At 42.6% G+C, this 24,712-nt stretch overlaps 2 protein-coding genes across 10 annotated transcripts; one reads left to right on the top strand and one right to left on the bottom strand.

The window, feature by feature from the left end:
- Positions 1-2,212: 2,212 nt before the first annotated feature.
- LOC106603773 (transforming growth factor beta activator LRRC32) lies at positions 2,213-12,295 on the bottom strand. 7 transcript variants are annotated; one of them, XM_014197835.2, is made up of 4 exons: positions 11,163-11,932; positions 10,290-10,355; positions 9,964-10,060; positions 2,213-6,899 (listed from the first exon to the last, which is right to left on the bottom strand). In XM_014197835.2, the coding sequence occupies exons 2-4, from the start codon at positions 10,337-10,339 to the stop codon at positions 4,977-4,979; spliced, it is 2,070 nt and encodes a 689-aa protein (XP_014053310.1). In that variant the 5' UTR covers positions 10,340-10,355; positions 11,163-11,932; the 3' UTR covers positions 2,213-4,976. The 7 variants fall into 7 exon arrangements, with proteins under 7 accessions (XP_014053310.1, XP_014053312.1, XP_045573250.1 ...); XM_014197837.2 differs by lacking the exons at positions 10,290-10,355; positions 11,163-11,932 and adding an exon at positions 12,012-12,295; XM_045717294.1 differs by having other exon boundaries at positions 10,290-11,931.
- A 3,745-nt stretch (positions 12,296-16,040) lies between these two features.
- klhl35 (kelch-like family member 35) lies at positions 16,041-24,405 on the top strand. Of its 3 annotated transcripts, XM_014197845.2 has the most exons (8): positions 16,041-16,204; positions 16,335-16,432; positions 17,379-18,271; positions 18,747-18,931; positions 19,452-19,570; positions 19,793-19,981; positions 23,005-23,193; positions 23,776-24,405. In XM_014197845.2, the coding sequence occupies exons 2-8, from the start codon at positions 16,412-16,414 to the stop codon at positions 23,971-23,973; spliced, it is 1,794 nt and encodes a 597-aa protein (XP_014053320.1). In that variant the 5' UTR covers positions 16,041-16,204; positions 16,335-16,411; the 3' UTR covers positions 23,974-24,405. The 3 variants fall into 3 exon arrangements, with proteins under 3 accessions (XP_014053320.1, XP_014053318.1, XP_014053321.1); XM_014197843.2 differs by having other exon boundaries at positions 16,202-16,432; XM_014197846.2 differs by lacking the exon at positions 16,041-16,204 and having other exon boundaries at positions 16,211-16,418.
- Positions 24,406-24,712: the final 307 nt, after the last annotated feature.

Here is a 24,712-nt window from a genome sequence, read left to right as displayed (position 1 = left end):
GATTAGGATCAAGAAGGTCATTCTGAGAGAGATAGCAGGAGAGCTGGCCAAGGACGTTCAAGAGTTTTGGAGAGAAAAGAAAGAAGGGATACTGGTCTGTAGTTGTTGACATCGGAGGGATCGAGTGTAGGTTTTCAGAAGGGGTGCAACTCTCGCTCTCTTGAAGACGGAAGGGACGTAGCCAGCGGTCAAGGATGAGTTGATGAGCGAGGTGAGGAAGGGGAGAAGGTCTCCGGAAATGGTCTGGAGAAGAGAGGAGGGGATAGGGTGGCTTTAGCAGCAGAGACAGAAGAGGAGAATGTAGAGAGGAGGGAGTGAAAGGATGCCAGGTCCGCAGGGAGGCGAGTTTTCCTCCATTTCCGCTCGGCTGCCCGGAGCCCTGTTCTGTGAGCTCGTAGTGAGTCGTCGAGCCACGGAGCAGGAGGGGAGGACCGAGCCGGCCTGGAGGATAGGGGACAGAGAAAATCAAAGGATGCAGAAAGGGAGGAGAGGAGGGTTGAGGAGGCAGAATCAGGAGATAGGTTGGAGAAGGTTTGAGCAGAGGGAAGAGATGATAGGATGGAAGAGGAGAGAGTAGCGGGAGAGAGAGAGCGAAGGTTGGGACGGCGCAATACCATCCGAGTAGGGGCAGAGTGAGAAGTGTTGGATGAGAGCAAGAGGGAAAAGGATACAAGGTAGTGGTCGGAGATTTGGAGGGGAGTTGCAATGAGATTAGTGGAAGAACAGCATCTAGTAAAGATGAGGTCAAGCCTATTGCCTGCCTTGTGAGTAGGGGGGGAAGGTGAGAGGGTGAGGTCAAAAGAGGAGAGGAGTGGAAAGAAGGAGGCAGTTTGTGTTCGCCTAAACACACTACTTAGCCCCAATCAGACATAGAGCTGTCAAGCCCTTGTAGTGCTCATGTTGAAAGAAAGGTATAGTTCAAATAAATCATCAAATGGCTATTGGTGAGGTAATGGGAGAGTATATGTAACCAAATAAATAGGGTAACACTTTATTTAGGTAGTCAATTGGTAGATGCTCTACAGACTAACAGTAACATTTCAATTATCTACTAACCCTAACCCTTACCCTAACCCTTATTCTAAACCTAACCCTAACTGTAACCTTAGCAAGCAGTTGCTTATCAACAGATAGTTTGTTGATTGTATGACCATCTAGAAAATCTAGACTATCCAAATAAAGTATGACCATATATAAGAACCACTTTTGTTTCTTTGTACCTTTCACTGGCCCACAGTTTGGAATTGACCTCCAAAATCTAACATAGGAGTTGGTTGAATTTATTTTAATTCAAAGTGTAGGCCCTAAAGTTCAACATTCACCTTGGGCTTTGAGAGAATGCACAAAATAAGTTGTGCACAGTGCTCATTTGGGGTTTAGGATAAAAGAGGATAATGTTACTGGGATGATCCCTGTGCATGTCACATTCATGAACACGTGCATTGTTTCACAAATACCTCAGAGACAGTGGTGCATTTTTAACACACACACCCCTGGTGTTGCTGGGTAATCATGATCGCTTTTGATCATGACAGGCTCTAAACACCCTATTAGAAATGGAATCTTGCACCACATCTTTTCACCAGGCTTAAAACCACAGTAAACCACAGTGAGGGTTTAATAAGAACACATCAAAAGAATGAAGCAACCCAAAACAAAAACAGCACAACAGATCTATAGTGGTCGGTCCATTTGGAAATGTTGGTCATTCCGGCCAGACCTGCATGCGTCAGCCTGCATCCAATAAGTTGTCAGTTTATATATCTGTGTCCTAAGGTCTTTCCTGTGAGCCTGCATCCTGTTATGAGGGGTCAGAGGGGGCTGCTGTATGGCTGCCATCTCAGAAAATCTCAGTCCCTTAAGTTAAAAAGAAAGATGATAGAGCAGTGTTCTTGGTGGAGAATAGTAATACACTGTGCTAATTGTGCCCAGGGAGACCAATCAGAGAGAATTTTACTTGCAAGAGTGTAAGTTCTATAATTAAGCATCTTCCCAGAACTATGGCAGGATTACATTTAATGCCCCAATCTTATCTGCTCAGGAAAATTAATTACCTGGGTCATGTTCATTAGGGCATGCAACAGGCAATGTTTTACAACTGGGATTTTTTTTATTTCTGGGTTTTTTTCTTCTCTCCATTTAGTGTCAAATGAACATGATCCTGGTTAGTTGAATAGCTCCTGAAGCTCATATTGAAAACAAAGACAACAGATTCTGTTTCACAGATCATTTACTTAAGAAAATACAAAACAATATAAATATATATTTTTACAGTAGTTCAAAATAGATTCATTGTAATATCCTTCATATGCTGTACATGTAAAACACAGTGGATAGATAAAACAGAAGCAAGGGTGCAACTTCAATTTAACATTGCATTAAACTGTATGTAACATTGTCATGAAAGTGACATAACACCATCATAACCATTCTCCATTTATGCTAATATCCTTTCTTTATTAAGCAAAACATACACAGCCATATCTTTAATTAGCCTGTATAAGCATAGCATCCAAACTGAACCGCCAGTCTAGCATTTTGCTACACACACGTGTGGCTTAAGATATTCATGACATTATATTATTGTCAATTTATGTAAAATGTTGATCACTGACTGTTGTCTGTGGTGGATGTCACTTCAAGCAGCAGATTACTTCTTTTGTCATATACATTAGTTTGACCTTTGACGGTTTCACTTGAAGTTCAGTCATGTGAGCGAGCAAAAGCAGCAAGAGGGTTACCCCAAATGCAGTACTGTGACTCTGCATGAACAGTGAGAAACAGGATATAACTCTTCTTGTAGTGCTATCTCTGGAACAAATATCTATAAATATGGTTCAGGTCATATTTCCCTCACCAAGTATTTCCCTTGGCTTGTTTTTCTTGTTTAAAATAGTCCTACCATTAACAAGAAAATAAGTAAGGAACCATATCCTTCCTTCTATCACATCCAACTTAGAAATACACTATAATAATGATTTCAGTATGTATGCAACAATGCCCTATGTAAAAGGCAGAAAGCAAACACATCATGCAATGAACTCTCTACACAGTTTGGTCTGTCCTTGGTTGTCACTTTGTCACTGCTTTGTTACTTTGCTTTGTTACATCACTGACCTGTTGGGGCAAGTGTTCCATTTGCGTAAGGCTTAGGACAATTCTAGTCTGGGGAATCTCTAGTGTTCATGATTGGTCTTGTGGGCAAGGCCTACGCAGATAAAGAGGCCAAGATCTCTGCGAGAACAAATGCAACATGGATAGCTTCCCTGTGAATAACAAAGCAATCTTTCTTCAAAATGACATTGATTGTCTCAAATCCATGCAATTACGTGATTTTGATTGATATGAAGTTGATCATGGAGATGCTGGTGGAAAAACCTGAATGTTACGCAGTCAAGGATTTCAGTCTGGCATGAGTTCACTGCAACGATGATTAAGAGACCAAGCCTATCCAAATTCCCTGTGTCGAAAGCGTGGGGTTGATGTTTGCTCCTCTCACTCTGCTCTGTCATTCAACCGACATAGGGAGAAAACCTCGAGCCAAGGGCCAGATTAGAATGCATTAAACAAGGCTTTTGTTTCAGTAAAACAAAACAAGTCCTCCTTTCTGTTAAAGCCTCACTAATCCACTGTATCATTTAACTTATCAAACCGGTAATTTGACTTGACAGCCTCTCTATGTATGGTAACAACCAGAGAGGATTTCTGGGGAAAATGTATTTTCGACTAATGCCCGTAGCAAGGGAAACCCAGCATTGTGAAATTGCAAATTATTATTTAGTATGGGCTTTTGCAAGAGTGAGTTTATCAATAACAGGAAAGGTATCTGCAGTGCCCTACAAGCTGTGAAAACAAGCTACATTATTTTCTGTCGGTGTTCCGACAGTACTGCTTCCTTTGGAGTTATTGCTTCAATCCTGTTTTGGTTCCCCCATAACACCCCTATCTCTACCAGTGAAAATACAAAAATACAGCTACGAAATTAATATTCACTGCAACTCCTCCTATAGGAATTACCCACAGGAGGAGAAATGATTCACGTCTATACAGTACATCCTATTCATGTCCCACAAATAGGATCTGTAAATTCTACAAAACACTGATTGAATACTAAAGTAGTGTCACAGTCATCTATTCTAAAGAACTGCAGCCATGACCTTCACACCCTGTGGTTTCATAATGATGTGCTGATATTGAGATTAATTGAAGAGAGCTCTCCACTCTGCCATTACATGGCACTGATGGGCATGTTTGCATTATGTGCTCCCCACTTAGTGTAATTTAGTCTATATAACGAAAATACCTTAGTCAAAAGCAGGTTAATAATAATAAAATACAAATACAATACAATTAAAGTGCAAACTACTGCATTGAGAAAGAGAGGTGTTGGTGTATGGCCGTAGGTTTGGCCCAGCAAATCTAATGCATATCAGATGACCCTGTGCAGTCATTTAAATATTTTTCCCAGGTGGAAATGGCTACATTTCTATATACTGTATGTGCACATGATAATGATATAAAAAGTGACCACATTCACCCTCTTGTGTTTCACATAACTGTATGTTATTAACTAGAAGAAGAAAAGAAGAGAACAACACTTTCAATTTATGCAACTTCTATAAGCCACAACATGTCACCAATCTGACCCCAAATGAGTCACTGTGCTTCCTGGTTGATCAAATCTGTACTGTCATTGACATAGTTTTCCTCACTCCAATAAAGTCCTATTGTTGTGGTAATTGTTATTTTTCTTTAACTTCACAGGTGAGCTAAAATATCTAATGGAGCCATTTCCTTCAAGACTTGGCTCCCATGTTCCAGAACTCAACACATTCCCTCCAAAAATGAGATACAATTTGGAAATAGTGCACACTTCACATTGAAAGGCACCAACAAGCTCTGGTTTTCTCAGCCTAGTAGTCTCTGCGAGGAGACATGTCCAGCATCTCTTTGTCCTCAATCACAGGACACCTTTTTTAGGCCCTGAAGCTGATGTTGAGCTTGCGCCTTTTGGGATGGCACACCTTGGAGAGCACCACCAGCACCGCAATCAGCACCAAAGCTGTCACCACGATGACGATAATGCTCACGCTCTTACTGTCCAGCTTCTGACACTGCTCTTGCTTCACACTCCCAACATTCACCTCCACTGGCTCCGAGTTCTCTGTGTACTGGCAGGTTACTGTCGCGATGTCCGGGATGACCACATCGGAGTGCTGGAGCATGTTGAGGAAGCGGGGGTTGCTGCAGCAACTGAGAGGGTTCGAGCCCATATAGAGGGTTTTGAGCGTCCGCTCCAGGACCAGGACTGTGTTGTACTCCAGGGTCACCAGGTTGTTGTTCTGCAGGTTCAGGGACTCGATGGAGGACACCTTGTTCCAAAGGGGGAGAGTGGTCAGCTTGTTGGTGGACAGGTCCACAAATTTCAGACTACTTAGCAGGGAAAGGTCAGTGTTCAATTCTGGGATGTGGTTTTCTCTCAGTGAGAGATTAGTTAGGGAGGTCTCCAGACTAGAGAAAGCATTCTGGTGAATGTCCAAGCCTGGGTTTAGGGACAAGTCCAGCAACCTGAGTGGGGTGCCATTGAAGGCATATGGTGGCAGAACCTCAAGATTGTTTCCAGAAATGTACAACAAGTGCAGGCTTGGTATTGATGTAAAGGAGACACATGCTGGAGGATCCTGGGAGTTGTGGTCTGTCTGGGGTGATTTTCGCTGTAAAGGGCAGACTTTCAGATAATTCTGCTGGAGGTGAAGGCCTCTGATGCTGGGCAGTCTTTGGAACGTTCCAGAGTCCATTATGTTGAGGAAGTTCCCTTGTAAGAAGAGTTCCTGCAGTGACCGTAGGGTGTTCTCCCCAAATGAGAGGTTTTGCAGGGCATTGTAACTCAGGTCCAGGGTCTTCAGAGAGTTCAGAGGGCTCTCCTGGTCTATAGAAAAGGCCCCAATACAGTTATTACTTACATTAAGATGCACAAGGGACACCATGCTGCAGAAGAAAGACGTCGGTATGCTCTTTATCTGGTTGTAGCTCATGTTGAGGTACTTGAGCCTTGAGAAGTCCTGGTGTCTGCTCATTCCACCTGACTGCGTGTGAGGTACGAACGTGTCTCTGAAGTGCTCGAGCTCATCGGCTGTTCCTGTGGTATTGACACTCAGCAGGCGGTTCCTGGACAAGTCCAGGTACATGAGCTTGTTCCTTCTGGGGAGAACGGGGAAGTAGTGGATATTGTTTTCCCTCAGGTCGAGGTAGAGGAGCTCGTACTCTAGGTCTGAATCTGTGGTTTGGAAGCACTCCATGCTGTTCTTACTGAGGTTCAGCACCTTGAGTTTGGAAAGGTTAAAGTCAGTGATGCAAGTGATGGAGTTAATGGACAAATCAAGCTCGGACAGATGGAGCAACGAGTCAAATGCTCCGTCCTCAATCTCTAAGATGACGTTGTTGTGAAGGTCAATGTTTCTTAAGGCCAAAGATCCGCAAAAGGTCTCCTTGCCCACTTTGGTGATACTGTTGCCATTCAGAGAAAGGTTCATTAGTGCTGGGGCTTCACTGAGAAAAAAGTCGGTCATCCCCGTGTACAGGCCATTGCCTGAGAGGTCAAGCCTCTCCACAGCCGTAAGAGGCCCAATGCTGGTTTTCGAAACAGCAAAAACATCCAAGTAATTACTAGAGAGGTCCAGCACTTGCAGATTGGTCATGTCTTTGAACAGACCTGGCTGGATGAACTGGATCTTGTTGGAGTGGAGGTTTAGATGATGAACGGTGGTGTAGATTGCTAGAACTTCTTGAGTAAGGTTTTGTAGAAAGTTACGAGACAGGTCGAGCTTTTGAATGCCATGAGGAAGCTTGGCTGGAACGGTCCTCAGGTTCAGATCGTTACAGAACACGTCATTCTGGACCTGTGGACAGAACAAGGAAAGATAACTACATGAGCTTTGACCTTCACAGCGCAACTGCACACTCCCAGGAGACCACAAGTCACCTTGACAGTTTACACTATCACAGACCAAACAGACCAGAGAGTTGTTGGCCATTGTATCTGTGTTCTTGGCAGTCAGGAAGACTGTGAGGCTTGTGGGGATTTCACCTCATAAAACAAGCTCTTATTACCTCGGGATTTTCAGAACGCCTGGTGGACAAAGTATTTTTCCATATTTATTTTAAACATTCAACTATTCACTTATCAGTGTGGCTGGTAATTGAAACCATATGGCATGAGCCCTCTCTAAATACAACACATAAAACACACACACACACACACACTCACATAAAACAAAGTGGATTTAGGTTCTTGGCATACTTGTGGTTTTGAAGTCAGCAGTAAGCATTCCTTAGTTAGTTTTTTGTCTAAAAGACAAGCTTTCCTGAAAGATTTCTTCTGGCTTTTATGAACAAGTGTTCACCTATATGTTTTTGATTTAATAACTTAATATGCATTTAAAAGAACTTGCAAATCACAAGTCATACTGTATATCATCATAGGATCTAAAGATGTTATAACAGAATGTAATACTGTTATAGAAAGGGAAAGAAAGTGAGGTACGTACAGCACATCTGTAAACCACCAAGTTTGTTTCCATAAACTAAAGTGAATGCACAAACAATTGACTGCATTTAGATATATTCATACTGATACTGTACATTGTACATCCACTGTATGTCAACTGTATATTCGTATATCCATTGTTCATTTTCTTACAGCTCTATGCTCACTCTACCTAGTTGTATATAATTTATGCAAACTTTGTTTAAAGTCCCTAGTCTGTATTCTGTCTCTAAATATTGTCTATGACTAGTAGCACCATATCACCAAGTAAAAGTATGTGTAAATGTACTTGGCGAATAAAGGTGATTCTGATTCTAATTCTTATTCTGGACACTGCCTCAAAAAATGAAAACACCATCTCCCTCTAATCTATTCCATTCAAACTGGCACACTGATATCAGTTCTTGCAGTCTAAAGAGGCAATTTCCTGCCCAGTTCCAAATCATCCTGCCTGTTTATACAGTTTTCCCGTCAGTAGTCAGGAATGCGATACATTCCCAGGACTACAGCAATAGGAATTTCATATCAGATATTGTTTTCTTATTTCTTTGCCAACAAGATCTCATGTCTGACTTCAGCATACAATGTTTGTCAAGGGGGGATAAATGTCAAACTTGACGGTTAAGTTTCGGCATTAATTCCGATTGGTTAAGTTAAGGGTTAAGTTGGGATAGGGTTGAAATAGAAACAACTCAACGTTATATTTAGGCATCAATTACGATTGGTTAAGTTAAGGGTTAAGGTTTGGGATGGGGTTAAAACAGGAAAAAAATTTAACGAGTGCCTAGCACTGGGATTGAACCCGCAATCCTTTGAGCCATAGTTTGCGGTTCAAGTCCCTCCTCTATCCCCATCCACACCACCCTAGCAAGCTGCGAGCCTAGTAGATGGTAATAGGTGCTCACGTTGGCCCTAGTGGACGGTATGAAGGCATCTCACGATGTCCTCGGGACATGGACAAATGTTGAATACTGAAGTGGATCTGGTGTGACCTGGCTGATCTCTGCAAATGGTGGAATAAGGAGAGAAGGAAAACACCAAAGGGCTGTTCTATGGACAGAAAGCAATGCCTGAGCCTCTTTTAGTAAAGGACTAACAAAGGACACTGTGTAACATCAGGTCCAGATTGATAGTACCTGAGAGAAGAAACATTCACCCTACAGAAAGCAGCCCTGAGGCTTTCAGCTTGTTAATTTGATCTGTTTGGCTGTAGACATAGAGATGCTTCATCCAAATACAGAGCTAGACCGAGATTACACATTTGTCAACACAACAACAGGCAGAGGAAGTCAGTCAGTATACCCAAGATGCCAAGAAGAGTCTGACATTAAGTCCAGCTATGTCTAAACACCCACATTAATGTAAGTGTTTGGACGATTAGAGTTGAATACACTGCACTGTCTGCAAGTGATTTGAGACATCACAATCACAGTGCAGAGCTGTGAGGTAATGGCACACGTGCCTCCTCTAAGACCATAGCTTGCTTTTATCTTGCCTGGGTACATCTACTTATTCTTCTCCATCTCAAAATGAAACAGTGTAGGTGTGACTACTCATGGGTTATGTGGTCAAACTGTATGTTCTGTTATCTGCGGTTCAGAGCAGGAGGAAACAGCATGGCTAGAATAACAAAAAGGATTGGTTTAATATCACAAGACTCCAATAGAAACGTTCTATGCCCCTGGACAATTCGAAAGTACCTGATATACTGTACTTTGGATATACAATACATGAGAGGTTTGTGAGAAAACTGCCAAAACTCTCAGATAACATCATCAAGGTACACACTAGCCACTGCACACAGACATCAATTCAACATCTATTCCACGTTGGTTCAAGGTAAATTCCTTGAAATTAAGTGGAAACAACGTTGATTCTACAAGTGTGTGCCCAGTGGATACGCTAAAAGCACAGTTTTGCAAATGCTATAGTAAAATATAGATATAATAATACTCAACTATTCTTGGTCAAACTCAAAACGACAATAAAACATAGGATACACTATCAAAACCGATTACAGAAATATCAGTTATCAGCAATTATCAACACTATTCCTCCTCTCTATGTTACTAAAATCAGGGGTCTCACTTTAAATGAAAACCCCATAAAATAAGTGGCCCATAATACTTGTTTTATTGCACATACTTTAAAACGTAGATGCACTATTGTAAAGTGGTTGTTCCACTGGATATCATAAGGTGAATGCACCAATTTGTAAGTCGCTCTGGATAAGAGCATCTGCTAAATGACTTAAATGTAAATGTTGCAAAAAAGTGCATTACAAATAAATGTATTATTATTATTATTATTATTACATGGCAGTTACATATTTTACACATAGTTGAAATACTTCTAGTTGGCATACTAGTATACTATGAAAACATTCCAAAAGCCTTTTGATGCAGCAACTCACTTACCACTTGGCAGGGGGAGAGCTGGCGTGGGGGACGTAACAAGGATGCTGCAACATCACTGACGATGGCCAGGACCAGCCAGAGGTAGGCTGCCATGGTGCTGTGACACAGAGAGAGAGCACACATGAGTGCAGGAAACACACTGATGGGTTTATGACATGAACTGAGACCTGTCATTTATTCCACTTGCAACGTCATATCGCTGCTACTAAGAATTCATGACTGAGCTTAACCATGCATGTCCTGGTTCATTTGGGTAGGTCTGCACATGCAAGGCTTAAATTGTGATTATTTCTTAAATCATGAGAATTATTTTGTTGGTTAGTTACCTCAATGTCTCTGGTGTCCACTGACCGCCAATAACATTTGCAAACTTCATCAATCACAATATGACCCTACATGAGAATATGGAATACTAAACAATATTACAAAGAATGAGAGTAAGAGAAAAATTGGTTTGCTCAATAAGTGTAATTGCAGTGGACACATACAACATGCTACCATGCTACTATATTTAGTACTTGTTCCTCTCAGGCTTGTTTTTAGTTTTAAGTGACGCAAAAGGAAACTCCCACTGATCCCTCAAGCCGAGATCTAAAAGGTTAATTACTATAGGAACAAAGATAGTCTTTAACCAACAACAAGGACTTGTTTTGGTTCTTACAGCTGAAGAGCTGACATTGCATATCATGCATCTTTATTGTCTCACCACAAATAGTAGAAATGAATAGATATGTCTGTCATACTGTACCTACAGCAAAAATTAAGACTTTTATTGCATGACTTTACTTTGCTCTGAACACAATGCTGTCCACATCACTCAGGTACCATAGGAAAATACCTTCTAAATTCTCAGTGAATGATACTCTCCTCCAAGACTCCACAATAGCCCACGAGAACATAACACTCCTACCCAGCAAGTACAAAAACATTTCACACATTTGCTCTCATATATTAATCTGTACACCCATCCACCTCTTTTCTCATTATCTTCTTTACACGTTTACATAGAACATTCCTTCCCCTACTCCACAACCTCCACTGCTAAGTGTATCATTCTCCTATCCTCTTCCCTCTGTTGTACAGCTGAGGACCATTCTACCATTTTCCAATACATTCTTACCATTCACCCTAACCAGCAAGCAACAGGAACCACGCACATCATAATGAGATATTATCCAAAGTCGTCCATTGGTGTTTACCTCTTCGAAATGGTTACTTTCCCATGCAGAATCTTCTGCTCATGCTACTGCTGCTGTGGTACTCTCACATCCTCACTGACACACTCCTACACACTCTCACACACAGCAGACTCTACCCCGCACCTTTTAGCGCTGGTCCCGGGCTAACACATCCTGTGAGAATATCCTGCATCATTGTTGTTTTTCCCCCTTCCCTTTTTTTTTGGGAAATACCTTATATGGGATTTGGAAGTCCATTTTCTCTGTACTTCATCCCATATCACACTAATTTCTCTCTCTCGTATCTTTCCTCCCTCTCTCTCTTTATCAATCTCTTTCTCACTCTGTATCTCGTTCTCCCTCTCTTCGCTTCTCCCTCGCACTTCCTTTGTCTCTCTCTTCTTTATCACTCTATCTTCCCCTCCCTCTCTTCATCTATCGCTCATCAGTCAGAAGAACTGGGTCTTAATTCTTCGTGGCTTGTCGTTCCCACATGCTGGCAGTTGCTCATTCTGGAACAGCTGTGTACATAGGGAGGTTATAAATTCCTTGTATCTTTCTGTAAACAGTTAGGCATGCAAACATATAAAGTTCAAAAAGCGCTCGGCTAAGAGGCTATTTATTATGTGGTCTCGGTAGTCTCCGTGGCCAGCCAAGTTATCATAAACTAACCAGATTGTTATCCTATTCTTCCGAGAAAGACAAACATACATATTCACAAGATGTACACTTTGGTAAGTAACATGTCATTGGCCAACTTTCAAATACTGTTGAAGCCTCAACTGGGGATGTGAAAGATACACATGCGCATTGCACAGACACACGCACGCACACACACGAATGCACATGCACGTTCGCACAAACGCTCACCCTTTCCATCCAAAAAGGCGACGTCTTCTGAGGTGTTGTACCATTCCAGAATTGAATCTCAGAAATATGTTCCTCTCTCCCCTAGTTCATCCAGAGGTGTACATTAAGTGAAGTGAATGTCCAGCTGTGGCAGTCCCCTTTGCAGCTTCCTCGATCCAGTTATATTGAGCACAATGGGGAATCCCATTACATGGTATGCCTATCCCAAGGGATACAACTAGATAATATCTAACTTCGATAACAATGGTCTATTCAGTTCTATCCATAGTTTACATGTTACAAAGTTTCGTCAATATCTGTCATTAACTTAACTCCGTCTTTGAATTAGCTCCACTAAATGTGAAAGGGTGAGCCGTTCTGGATAGGTATATTACCTTGTGAGCACACCTGTTTGAGTGAGAAGGGTGCAACTACAGCCTGCAATTCACAGGGTTCCTGCATGTGGGCATTCCTGCATTTGTATCAACCCCTCTTTATACTTCTATTGGTCCATTTTTAGGCTATATCTTCAGTACATAAGCGGGAAGCAGGGACGCTCCAGTACTGTAGATGCCGGTAATGCACCATAACGTTGCATGGAAACCTCCGATAAACCCAACAGAAGAAGAGGCGGGGGAATCAACAGTAACTAGCTATAGCTAGTACACACCAGTAGAGCGTCCTTTGCCCCAGCCTGTCGGGCACTGTTCTCCCGCAGTTCTGTTTAGCAGTTCTGTTAATGATAGCAAGGTCGGGTGATTGGCAGGCGGGAGCGAAGGACACTGCGTGCTAGCTTAGCCAGCTAGTCCTAAGGAGGACTCCGGTACACAGCAGACTAGCTAGCACACGGTGTCGCCCCTGCCTCTCGCCTGCTGTGTACCGGACCAGCTAGTGGTAGCCGGGGCCGACACCGGTAGACAGTGTACTTCACCCTCACCTGTCGGGCACGGTTTTCTCCAGTACACAGCAGGTAGGAGGTGACACCGTGTGCTAGCTTGCCCCAGCCTCCCGCCTGCTGTGCTAGCCGGAGGCGGGGGCTTCCGGTAGACAGTGTCCTTGGGGCCTGCCTGTCGGCACGGTTTTCTCAGATACACAGGAGGCGGGGGCAATACCGCAGTTCTGTTAACGATGGTAAGGGCAGGTGTTCAGCAGGCAGGAGCCAACGACACTGTCTACCACTAGCTAGTTAGCCAAGATGACTCCAGTACACAGCAAAACTCAGATAGCACTTTAATTTCCCTTTTGACCCACATTCAAAAGTGTTACACAAGCAAGAAGATATCGTGCTCGGGGGGGCGTTCATGCAGGAACCAATGGGATTCTTGAGGGGAGTGTTCAAGAAGGGTGCAGGAATGCCCACATGCAGGAACTCCCCAAATTGTGGGCTGCAGCTGCACACTGTTGGTTTGAGGTCGAAACCAGCTTTTTTCAGGTTTATAGTTTTTATACCAGCCCTTTCTTTGTCAGGTTTATGTTTATTTTATCTATCAAGGTCTATGTCTCCCCCTAGTGCCAAAAATAATTGATTGCACATAAATTGATTGCAAATTCTTCACTTTGAAAATGACTGCTTTATCTGAAATAGTTCATGCTTCTCAATGGTCATTTGAATGATTGATTCGTATCCATTGATTCTTGAAGACTAACTTAGAAATGCCTCATGAACTTAGTACAACTCTTACCCCATCACAATCAAAAATATGAGGTCAGCCTACACAACAATGTTATCTTCAGAATATGTTAAAAACCATCATATTAATGTCATGGATTATCAGTCCTTGCATCCATAGCTACATACATTTCTAAAGCACAAGTTAGCTTTGAAGCAAAAGTTAAAGTGGTGGAGCTCCCATTTGGCTGAAAAACTAATTACAGATTGTGGCTTTAATAAACAGCCAAACATCAGGCTAGGAAATATGGAAACAAACACAGCCAGTCAGCCACAGATTCAACTACAATATACCCTCCATAATTTGCTCTCCCTCAGGTAAGATCTCTAATACATTATACCCTTTGTGTCCACAGATGACGCAATCTCAATTGCACTCCACACTGCCCTTTGAACAATGAACAAAAGGAACACCTACAGTGCATTCAGAAAGTACACACTTTTTCCACATTTTGTTACGTTATAACCTTATTCTAAAATTGACTCATTTTTTTTTTCTGATCAGTATGAACACAATACTCCTAAATGACAAAGCAAAAACAGTTATTTTTTTTTTTCAAATGTACTAAAAATAAAAAACTTTAATATTACATAAGTACTCAGACCCTTTACTCAGTACTTTGTTGAAGCACCTTTGCCAGCGATTAAAGCCTCGAGTCTTCTTGGGTATGACACTACAAGCTTGGCACACCTGTATTTGGGGAGTTTCTCCCATTCTTCTCTGCAGATCCTCTCAAACTCTGTTAGGTTGGATGGGGAGCGTCACTGCACAGCTATTTTCAGGTCTTTCCAGAGATGTTCGATCGGGTTCAAGTCCAGGCTCTAGCTGGGCCACTTAAGGACATTCAGCGACTTGTCCCAAAGCCAATCCTGCTTTGTCTTGGCTGTGTGCTTAGGGTCGTTGTCCTGTTGGAAGGTGAACCTTTGCCCCAGTCTGAGGTCCTGAGCACTCTGGAGCAGGTTTTAATCAAGGAGCTCTCTGTACTTTGCTCCGTTCATCTTTGCCTTGATCCTGACTAGTCTCCCTGTCCCTGCCACTGAAAAACATCCCCACAGCATGATGCCCCCACCGCCGCGCTTCACCGTATGGATGGTGCCAGGTTTCCTCCAAACGTGGTGCTTGACATTCAGACCAAAGAGTTCAATCTTGGTTTCATCAGACCAGAGAATCTTGTTTCTCATGGTCTGAGAGTCCTTAGGTACCTTTTGGCAAACTCCAAGCGGGCTGTCATGTGCCTTTTACTGAGGAGTGGCTTCTGTCTGGTCACTACCACAAAGACCTGATTGGTGGAGTGCTGCAGAGATGGTTGTCCTTCTGGATGGTTCTCCCATCTCCACAGAGGAACTCTAGAGCTCTGTCAGAGTGTCCATCTGGTTTTTGTTCACCTCCCTGACCAAGGCTCTTCTCCCCCGATTGCTCAGTTTGGCCGGGCGGCCAGTTCTAGGAAGGGTCTTGGTGGTTCCTAACTTTGACCATTTCAGAATGATGGAGGCCACTGTGTTCTTGGGGTCCTTCAATGCTGAATAATTTTTTTGGTACCCTTCCCCAGATCTGTGCCTCGACACAATCTTGTCTCGGAGCTCTATGGCCAATTCCTTCGACCTCATGGATTGGTTTTTGTTCTGACATGCACTGTCAACTGTGGGACCTTATATAGACAGGTGTGTGCTTTTCCAAATCATGTCCAATCAATTGAATTTACCACAGGTGGACTCCAATCAAGTTGTGGAAACATCTCAAGGATGATCAATGGAAACAGGATGCACCTGAGCTCAATTTTGAGTCTCATAGCAAAGAGCCTGGATACTTACGTAAGTAAATAAGGTATCTGTTTTTAATTATTATTTATTTTTGCAAAAAAATCTAGTGATATTATAGAGGTGATATCATTATGGTTATTGTACAATAATGTGATTTTAGTTTTAAATAACACTTAAAACTCTTTTTAAACTATTTAAAACCCTTTCCAACCCAAACTGCATCAACTCCCTTTCCATCATCTGAAGCTGACCAGAGACATTAAATTTCCATCTTATCAATTTATATTTGTTTTTTGTATTTTTTACTTTTCATGCAGTTTGACATTATTTTTGTAATGAGAAGCGCTATACAAATGAAATACAATTACTATTATTATTATTTTGTATGCCTATAGGGGCACAGGATCAGAGGAGAGGCACACATCAATAAAACACCTCCACGGAGCCCTACTCAGGTCGTAGAAGAATGTAATATAATGGAATGAAAACGAATATCATATAATATTTTATTATATCATAGGAAAATGTGATTTGCAACCAAAAAACAGGAATAGGCCTACCTGATGGCCCCGTTCAGACAAACCTGAAATCATCTGCTTTGTGGAGGCTGTGAAAAGCACTGGGTCTGGGTAACAAGGGGGTGGGGGAATGAATATACGTCTGATTCCACAGTAGACCTACTGGCATAGCCACTAATTTATCCCCTTTGTGTTTGTTGGACATAACTGATGCTGTCTACGCTCCTCCCCCTTTCTTTCAGTCGCTACCTCAGTGGTCGAGACAGGTAGGCTAGGCTACGGTTATTATTGCACAGTATACCTCACGTGAACTTCCAGGTTATTGTTTATTTTCTGTATTCGCATCTTCCCTGTCGGCAATCATATAAAAAGCCTAGTGTGTAACTTCCTTTGCAGGATACCTGAACAGTTGCTCTTGTCGGTGAATGATCGACCGTTATTGGTTTTAGGCAACATAGCCTAATTTCCCATTCATGCCAGGTGAAGTCTTGAAGGTACATTTGTATAATATGTTGTGCTATTGTGCATGGCTGATTGTTCGTTTATTACCTTATTGTATTCATTTAGGACTAGCCTATTTTTTCCAGAAAATAAGTTTGCATGTGAGTGTCTAGTTTAACCAAAGAAACACTGATTTCGAAAACAGTTATATTGTAGGCTAATGTTATTTTTTTAATGTAAAATGTTAATTATCTGAACAACAAACAACATAGTTTCGTATTATGCAGTGTATGTTTAATCTTATTTGTATTCAAGTAATACGTTTGTTCCAGTCAATAAGTAAATAGCCTATTATTTCATGATAGTACAAAATAAAGAAAACACTCCGTTTGGATTTTTACTTTTTATATACCACATTCAAAAAAAGCCAACGACCAGGTTGTGAATGCTGTATAGCCTATACACGTTTTTTTCTCAATAGATTGACAAAGGGTGTGGATCAGAACCATAACAGCGCATGCTGCCTGGAAGGCTGATTGGCTGTCCCCGCCGTGATATTATCGTGCAGGGAGCAGCTGCAGTGCATGGCTATCAAATGTCATGCTGTGCCGCCTGTGCATGTAGAGGGCTTATTATTGTGTTATCGGTGCGCAATCGTCTACCAATTCAAAACGAGCAACCATAAAATGTATGCTACAGTGGAAATAGTTTTCTTATGGGGTATCTGGTCTTATTCTGTGTACAATTCTTTTTAAACATTGCAAAAGTGACTTTAATTATTAAGCATATGCAATGAAAGGGATAGTTCACCATAAAATCAAAGTCAGATTTCACTTTAATTCAAATGTTAAAATCAGCTTTATTCAATGTCGAAGCCTTAACACCAAAATGAAAAAAAAATAGATTTGACCTAGAACTGTACAACATTAATTAATCCAAGACTTTTAAGCCTTTCTCTACTCTCATCTTCCCTCACTCTTTCTCTCTCCCTCCCTCCAGCTCCCTCGTCCATTCCGCACCATGGGGTTTGGAAGAGATGGCGAGCCTCAACCTCTGCCTCAGGGCGACCAACAACCCCAGTGGAAAGAGATGAGCTTCTGCGAGGGCCCACGCCACGCAGAACAGATCCTCCAGGTGCTCAACATCTACCGCCGCAGCGGCACCTTCACCGACATGGTCCTGCAGGTGGACAGCAGTGAGTTCCCATGCCACCGCGCCATCCTCAGCGCCGGCAGCATCTACTTCCGCACGATGTTCAACGGGCAGCTCCGCGAGAGCCGCCAGCAGCTGGTGTGCATCCAGGGCATAGGTGCCTCCACCATGGAGACGGTGCTCAACTTCGTGTATGAGGGCAAGGCGGTGCTGGATGAGGCCAACGTGGGAATCGTGTTCGGCGCCGCCGACATGCTGGGTGTCAGTGTGCTCAGCAAGGCGTGTGTGCAGTTCCTGGAGGAGCGTATGGACCACTCCAACTGCCTAAGCATCATGGACTTCGCTAGCTCGTACCTCATCACGCCTCTGGCAGACAAGTGCCAGACTATGTTGTACAGGGACTTTGTGGAGGTCTACAAGCACGAAGAGTTCCTGAGCTTAGCCAAAGAGCGTGTGGTGGAGCTTCTGACCAGCGAACAACTCCAGGTGGACAAGGAGGAGGCGTTGGTGGAGGCAGTGCTGAAATGGGTGCACCACGTGCCTGCAGAAAGGAAAGGGGCCCTCCAGGAGCTGTTGGAACTGGTGCGTCTGCCTCTGGTGGACCCTGTTTTCTTCGTCAATGTGATAGAGTCGGACGACCTGGTCCAGGACTGCAGGGAGTGCCGGCCACTGCTGCAGGAGGCCAGGATGTACCATGTCCTGGGGAGGGAAGTGGACTCTGTGCGGACCAGACCGAGAAAGTCAGTATTAAAGCCATTGGTGTCAAAAACATCAGCCAGCCTTATGTATGTATGTATGTATGTACAAAAATGCTCTATAGTGGTCGCTAACACTGGTCCTGAATAGCTACAGGGTGTGGAGGCTTTTTTCCCAGCCCAATGCAAACACATTTAGTTCAGCTAATGAAAGTATTGATGATAAGATATTTGGTTAAATCAAGTGCTAGGCTGGAACATAACTTCTTTCAGGACCAGGATTTTGCTACCCTTTTTCTAACCTGAAAACAAAACAAAGTAAAGGAGAGAGAAGAGGGAATTTTTCTATGAGCGAAAATACAGTTGTGGTATGTCTCTGCTGTAGACTCATATCACTAATAGTCACATTAATTTGTAAAAGTACTAGTACATATTCAGGAAGTCTGTATTGTTGTCCAGTTTGTTCTCAGTTTTTCAGTTCAAATATATTCACTCTGTCTGTCGGTCTGTCTGTGCTCAGGTGCATGGGGAGAGCGGAGGTGATCGTGGTGATCGGAGGCTGTGACAGAAACGGCTTCTCCAGACTGTCCTTCACTGAGAAACTCAACCCTTACACCAAAGACTGGGTGCCCGGTGCCACCATCCCAGGATACTCTAAGTCCGAGTTTGCCAGTTGTGAGCTGCAGAATGAAGTATACGTGTCAGGTGTGCCACTGTTATAAGGAAATGTTGATCGTCACAAGATGAGACGATGGTGCATATTACTATAGGTTTATATTAGTATTTTATCTTTGACAATTACTTGTGAACATACCATTACCATGTTATTGTTATTACAACTTTATCCCATGCTGTAATGTAAAGTGCTACCAAAATATTTGTATTATGTAATGGTAGATGTTTAGGAACTGTCCCCTAGATAATAAGCTATTCATACTTTATCAGGGCAATAGCTGTGAACAAGCCATGTTTGTTATTGTGCAAAGCACATTTCTGTCAAACCTGTTTTTACACCTTACGTCAGTTCTACTGTCAACCGACAGAGCTTCTGCTTATTCAAAGGGAAATGCATGTTTTTCTTCAATGTGGTTTGTCTTTAATTGCTTTTCCATAGCATCTCTGCTCTAGATTTATTTACCCAGACAACCATGTCCAAAGCCTATAAGAAAATAGCCTTCATTGATAGCCTTCATATTGACCCTGACTTGATTGTATCGTCCTGCAGGAGGCCAGTTGAATAGCTCGGATGTGTGGAAGTACATGCCCCAGGTGGACCACTGGGTTCGAGTCGCCTCCTTGGCCAAGGCCAGGTGGAGGCACAAGATGGCTGCTCTGCTTGGAAAGGTGAGCCTGCCTTTGTTCCAGTTGCCTCCCTTTGTGGATACAAAGCCACATAATAATTGACATCCATTTGTGATTAAGTCAAAGTCAGCGTTGTGAGCGCTTAGGATTTCTCCCATAATGAATCTTTGTGGAGTCCGAGCAGCTGGTTTGCAATTTGACCATAGACTGGGTAGAATAAGAATTGTACTGAGTTAAGCTGTGTGCGTGTGTTTGTGGTTGTAGCTGTATGCAGTGGGAGGCTTCAATGGGCTGGAGCGCTTGTCCAATGTGGAGTGCTACAGCGTCTACGACAACCAGTGGCGGACTGTAGCCCCTTTACTGCTGGCCGTGAGCTCAGCGGCTGTTGTGGGCTGCTCTGGCAAGCTCTACGTCATTGGTGGGGCCGTGAACAATGACTGCAATACCAACAAGGTGAGCTGGAATCTGTGGTGTAGAGCGAAATTGCCCCTCGACGCTGATCATGGGTCAGTTTTGCATTTCCCCCACTAATGGTTAAAGACCCCCTCCAGCAATTTTTTGACTTTTTAATGTTGGAGAAGCGATATCACAAATATAAATACATGAAAGTACACTGCAAACTTCAAGGAGTAGGGTATTCAAGGAGTTAGTCTGATGGGATTCCGTTATGCCATCGGCCTCCTCGCTTGAGGAACAATAGAGGAGAAATAGAGAACAAAAGAGGAAATGCCCACGCCCCGACTTGTGCAATTTCATGACATACCTGGACATAGCTGCAGGAAGTTGGGGTGCTGAGGATGCTGCAGCCACCGTGAAATATCGGAATAAAAAAATATACATTAATAATGTATTTTAAATTTTTCAAAGAAAAAAAATGTCACACAAAATTTGTGCACTGGGCCTTTACTAGTCCTGTATTAATGGACCGTTATAGGCATCTGTAGCACGGGCAAAAGATCTGTTCCTATGGGAAATTTCTCCCCGAAACGGGTCAGGCATACAGTAGAGGTTAGCTTACCCTTTTCAGAATACTGAACTGAGGTGAACTGAATTACGCATCCACCATAGTTGCTGGAATCATGTGTGAAAAGAAAATAAAAGACCTGAGCCAGCACAGTACGGTTTGGGTGGTATGGTAGTGTAAAAAGGGTATTGAGAGTTGAGGTAAGCTATTACATTAAAACTATTTGCTTTACTTCACACATATCATGAAATCACGATTAAAGTTTAAGAACAGAATAGCAATATAGTTGACATTTCATCATCTAGCAGCACGTGTTGTTGTTATTGGCCCAGCGTCATTATTGGCCCAGCGTCATCCGGTTAGGGGAGGGTTTGGCCGGGGTAGGCCGTCATTGTGAAATAAGAGTTTGTTCTTAACTGATTTGCCTAGTTAAGTAAAGGTTAAATAAAATTAAAATAAATATTCTAGTCTACACCACACTTAGACAACGGCTTAAACAAACAATAGCTGGATTATAGAATGACAAGTACTCCCGATGTAGATATATTAAATGTCAACCAAGGTTCTTAAATTCTGACATAGAGAGCCTTGCTTTGCTTTTGTGGAATTTCTTGGAAAGTTTTGTGGAAGTGGTCATGGAAGTGACCTTTTCCAAAGAACACCTTCAGAATCACATTACTTACTTTCATGTCACATCTTGTTGTCCATTTGAAGATGTTCTCTATACTGTAATGCTCATTGGACTGTAGGCTATAACCAAATTCTAAAGATCAAAAGATGCTTTTATTTTGTGCCTTCGGGCTTGCCTTAACACGATTCTTAGAATGGATTCCAGGAAACCAGCAGCATTCCAAACTGTCAACACTATCATACTCCATTAAGAACTCCCTCATTTAGTATTTGCATACAAAACAGACACACTATTTGTGTTGAGTGGATCTGCTGTTGTTCTGCTGATGTGGAAGCCACACACAATACTGTAGTATTAGTCAAATGTAGTGTTTAGCCATTTCTTACAAGACCCTACTTTTACTGTCCATAGAGGTTCAGTGCATTTTAGGCCAGTTTCCCAGACACAGAATAGTCCTGGACTAAAAAGCAGTTTCAATAGAGATTCTCTATTGAGAATTCATTTTACTCCTAGACTAGCCTTAATCTGTAATCAGGAAACCATCCCCAAAAGTAATATATTATAAGAAAACCCTTTAAAGGCATACTAAATGTCTAATAATACATAATAAAGGGAAAATGTGCTATTTATATACACATGCATACGTAAAAAAAAAATGTAATGCCTAATATGTGATCTCTGTATCTCTAGCACACCTAATTTTATGTTTACCCTTCTCATAAACAACCCTGCTTGTGCTGTCCATACCATAGAGATCCTATTTTTTTTATACAATATATATACAAAAGTCTTTGGACACACCTTCAAATGAGTGGATTCGGCTATTTCAGCCACATCCGTTGCTGACAGGCGTATAAAATCGAGTACACAGCCATGCAATCTTCATAGACAAACATTGGCAGTAGAATGACCTTACTGAAGAGCTCAGTGACTTTCAATGTGGCACTGTCATAGGATGCCATTTTCCAACATATCAGTTCATCAAATTTCTGCCCTGCTAGAGCTGCTCCGGTCAACTGTAAGTGCTGTTATTGTGAAGTGGAAATGTCTAGGAGCAACAACGGCTCAGCCCGCGAAGTGGTAGGCCACACAAGCTCACAGAACGGGACCGCAGAGTGCTGAAGTGCATAGCGAGTAAAAATAGTCTGTCCTCGCTCAGTTGCAACACTCACTACCAAGTTCCAAACTGCCTCTGGAAGCAACGTCAGCACAAGAACTGTTCGTCAGGAGCTTAATGAAATGGGTTTCCATGCTCAAGCAGCCCCACATAAGCCTAAGATCACCAACTGCATAGTGCCATCTGTAAAGTTTGGGGGTGGAGGAATAATGGTCTGGGGCTGTTTTTCCATGAGTCGGGCTAGGCCCCTTAGCTCCACTGAAGGGAAATCATAACACTACAGCATACAATGACATTCCAGATGATTCTGTGCTTCCAACTTTGTGGCAACAGTTTGGGGAAGGCCCTTTTTCTGTGCACAAAGTGAGGTCCATACAGAAGTTGTTTGTCGAGATCGGTGTGGAAGAACTTACATTTTACATTTTAGACATTTTACTTGACTGGCCTGCACAGAGCCATGATCTCAACCCCATCGAACAACTTTGGGATGAATTGGGATGCAGACTGCGAGCCAGACCTAATCACCCAACATCAGTGCCCGACCTTACTAATGCTCTTGTGGCTGAATTGAAGTAAGTCCCCGCAGCAATGTTCCAACATCTAGTGGAAAGCTTACCCAGAAGAGTGGAGGCTGTTATAGCAGCAAAGGGGGGACCAACTCCATATTAATACCAGTGATTTTGGAATGAGATGTTCGACAAGCAGGTGTCCACATACTTTTGGTCATAGTGTATGTTCTAAATGTAATTCTATGGTCCATGCAGGTTCAGTGCTATAACACAGAAGAGGACCAATGGCGGTATGTGTCATCCTGTCCCTTCTCTCAGAGATGCATCAATGCCACCGCACACAATAACACCATCTATGTGGTGGGAGGCCTCCTGGACCAGATTTACAGCTACACACCAAAGACAGACACCTGGAGCAAAGTGGTGGACTTGCCAATGAAACTGGTAAGTGAATTTGATACAAAACTAGTAGGTGTAACCAGTGGGTTACATAAAATAGCTTTTACATAAAATAGCTTTTTTTACATAAAATTGCTTTTGACAACTCCTGTTTGTCAATTGCCAGATAAGGATTTACAATCACAATTGTTGAAATCACAACAAAAACAACCCCCATGTAGACACCCGTGTACAGCGAATGTGATTATAATTTCTGATTTGGCCACATATGAGAAGAAACAGGAGTTGAGGAGCAGTAGGCCATTCATTTATAATTTGTGGGGTGTACAGCTTCTAAAGCCACATGACTCTGGAGCTGCCTGTCACATATTAGTTTGGCTTGTATGGGTTGAAATTCATTCAGTCAGGAAGTTCCAAATGACATATTATCCAAGAAAAGGAAACCTGGGACCGTTTTCATTAAGCTTTTCAGAGTAGGTGTGCTGATCTACTATCAGTTTTAACTTTTGGAACATAATGAACAAGATCACAGGGACAGGGGCGACCTGATCCTAGATCAGCACTCCTACTCTGAGACGCTTTATGAATAAGGCCCCTGACCCTTATGTCTCTGTGTCTGTCTATCAGGAGAGCTGTGGCCTGACTGTGTGTGAGGGGAAGGTCTACATCGTCGGAGGGAGAGATAGTTGTGCCTCGGCCACCAACCAGGTTTGGGCCTACTGTCCTGAGAGCGGCAAGCTGACAGACGAGAAGCCCATGTCACGCAGTCTCAGCTACCACGGTTGTGTCACTGTCACCCAGTGGCCACCAAAGAGGACCCACTGAGGTGTAGGTGGAAGTTGCCACTAGACGCTGATCATGGGTCAGTTATGCATTTTCTCCACTAATGGTTAAAGTTAGTATTGGGGGAGGAGAAGCTGATCCTAGCTCTGTACCTAGGGGAAACTTCACCCCAGAACCTGGGCTGCTGCCTGATGATAGGCAGTTGACTGAATCATCTTCCCATAGCTTGCTACAATTGGATGAAAGTACTTAAACTCCCTCCCCCATCTATAGACCACAAGAATGATAAGAGGCGACAAGAGACGCCTCAGACCTCACGTTTTGAGGTCGTTGCTTCAATGCTTTGTCAGTTGTGTATTTATGTAATATGTTATTAGATGCCATTTCATTGAGGAAGAGGGCCAGAACATACACTACCGTTCAAAAGTTTGGGGTCACTTAAAAATGTCCTTGTTTTTGAAAGAAAAGCAAATTTTCCGTCCATTAAAATAACATCAAATTGATCAGAAATACATTGTAGACATTGTTAATGTTGTAAATGACTATTGTAGCTGGAAACGGACTATTTTTTTATGGAAAATCTACGTAGGCGTACGGAGGCCCATTATCAGCAACCATCACTCCTGTGTTCCAATGGCACATTGTGTTAGCTAATCCATGTTTATCATTTTAAAAGGCTAATTGATCATTAGAAAACCATTTTGCAATTATGTTAGCACAGTTGAAAACTGTTGTCCTGAATAAAGAAGCAATAAAACTGGCCTTCTTTAGGCTAGTTGAG

The sequence above is a fragment of the Salmo salar genome, chromosome ssa04 (genome assembly GCF_905237065.1).
Source record: "Salmo salar chromosome ssa04, Ssal_v3.1, whole genome shotgun sequence".
NCBI classification, from domain to species: domain Eukaryota; kingdom Metazoa; phylum Chordata; class Actinopteri; order Salmoniformes; family Salmonidae; genus Salmo; species Salmo salar.
The sequence above is the reverse complement of the archived record's forward strand: the minus strand, read 5'-3'. Positions and strand labels throughout refer to the sequence as shown.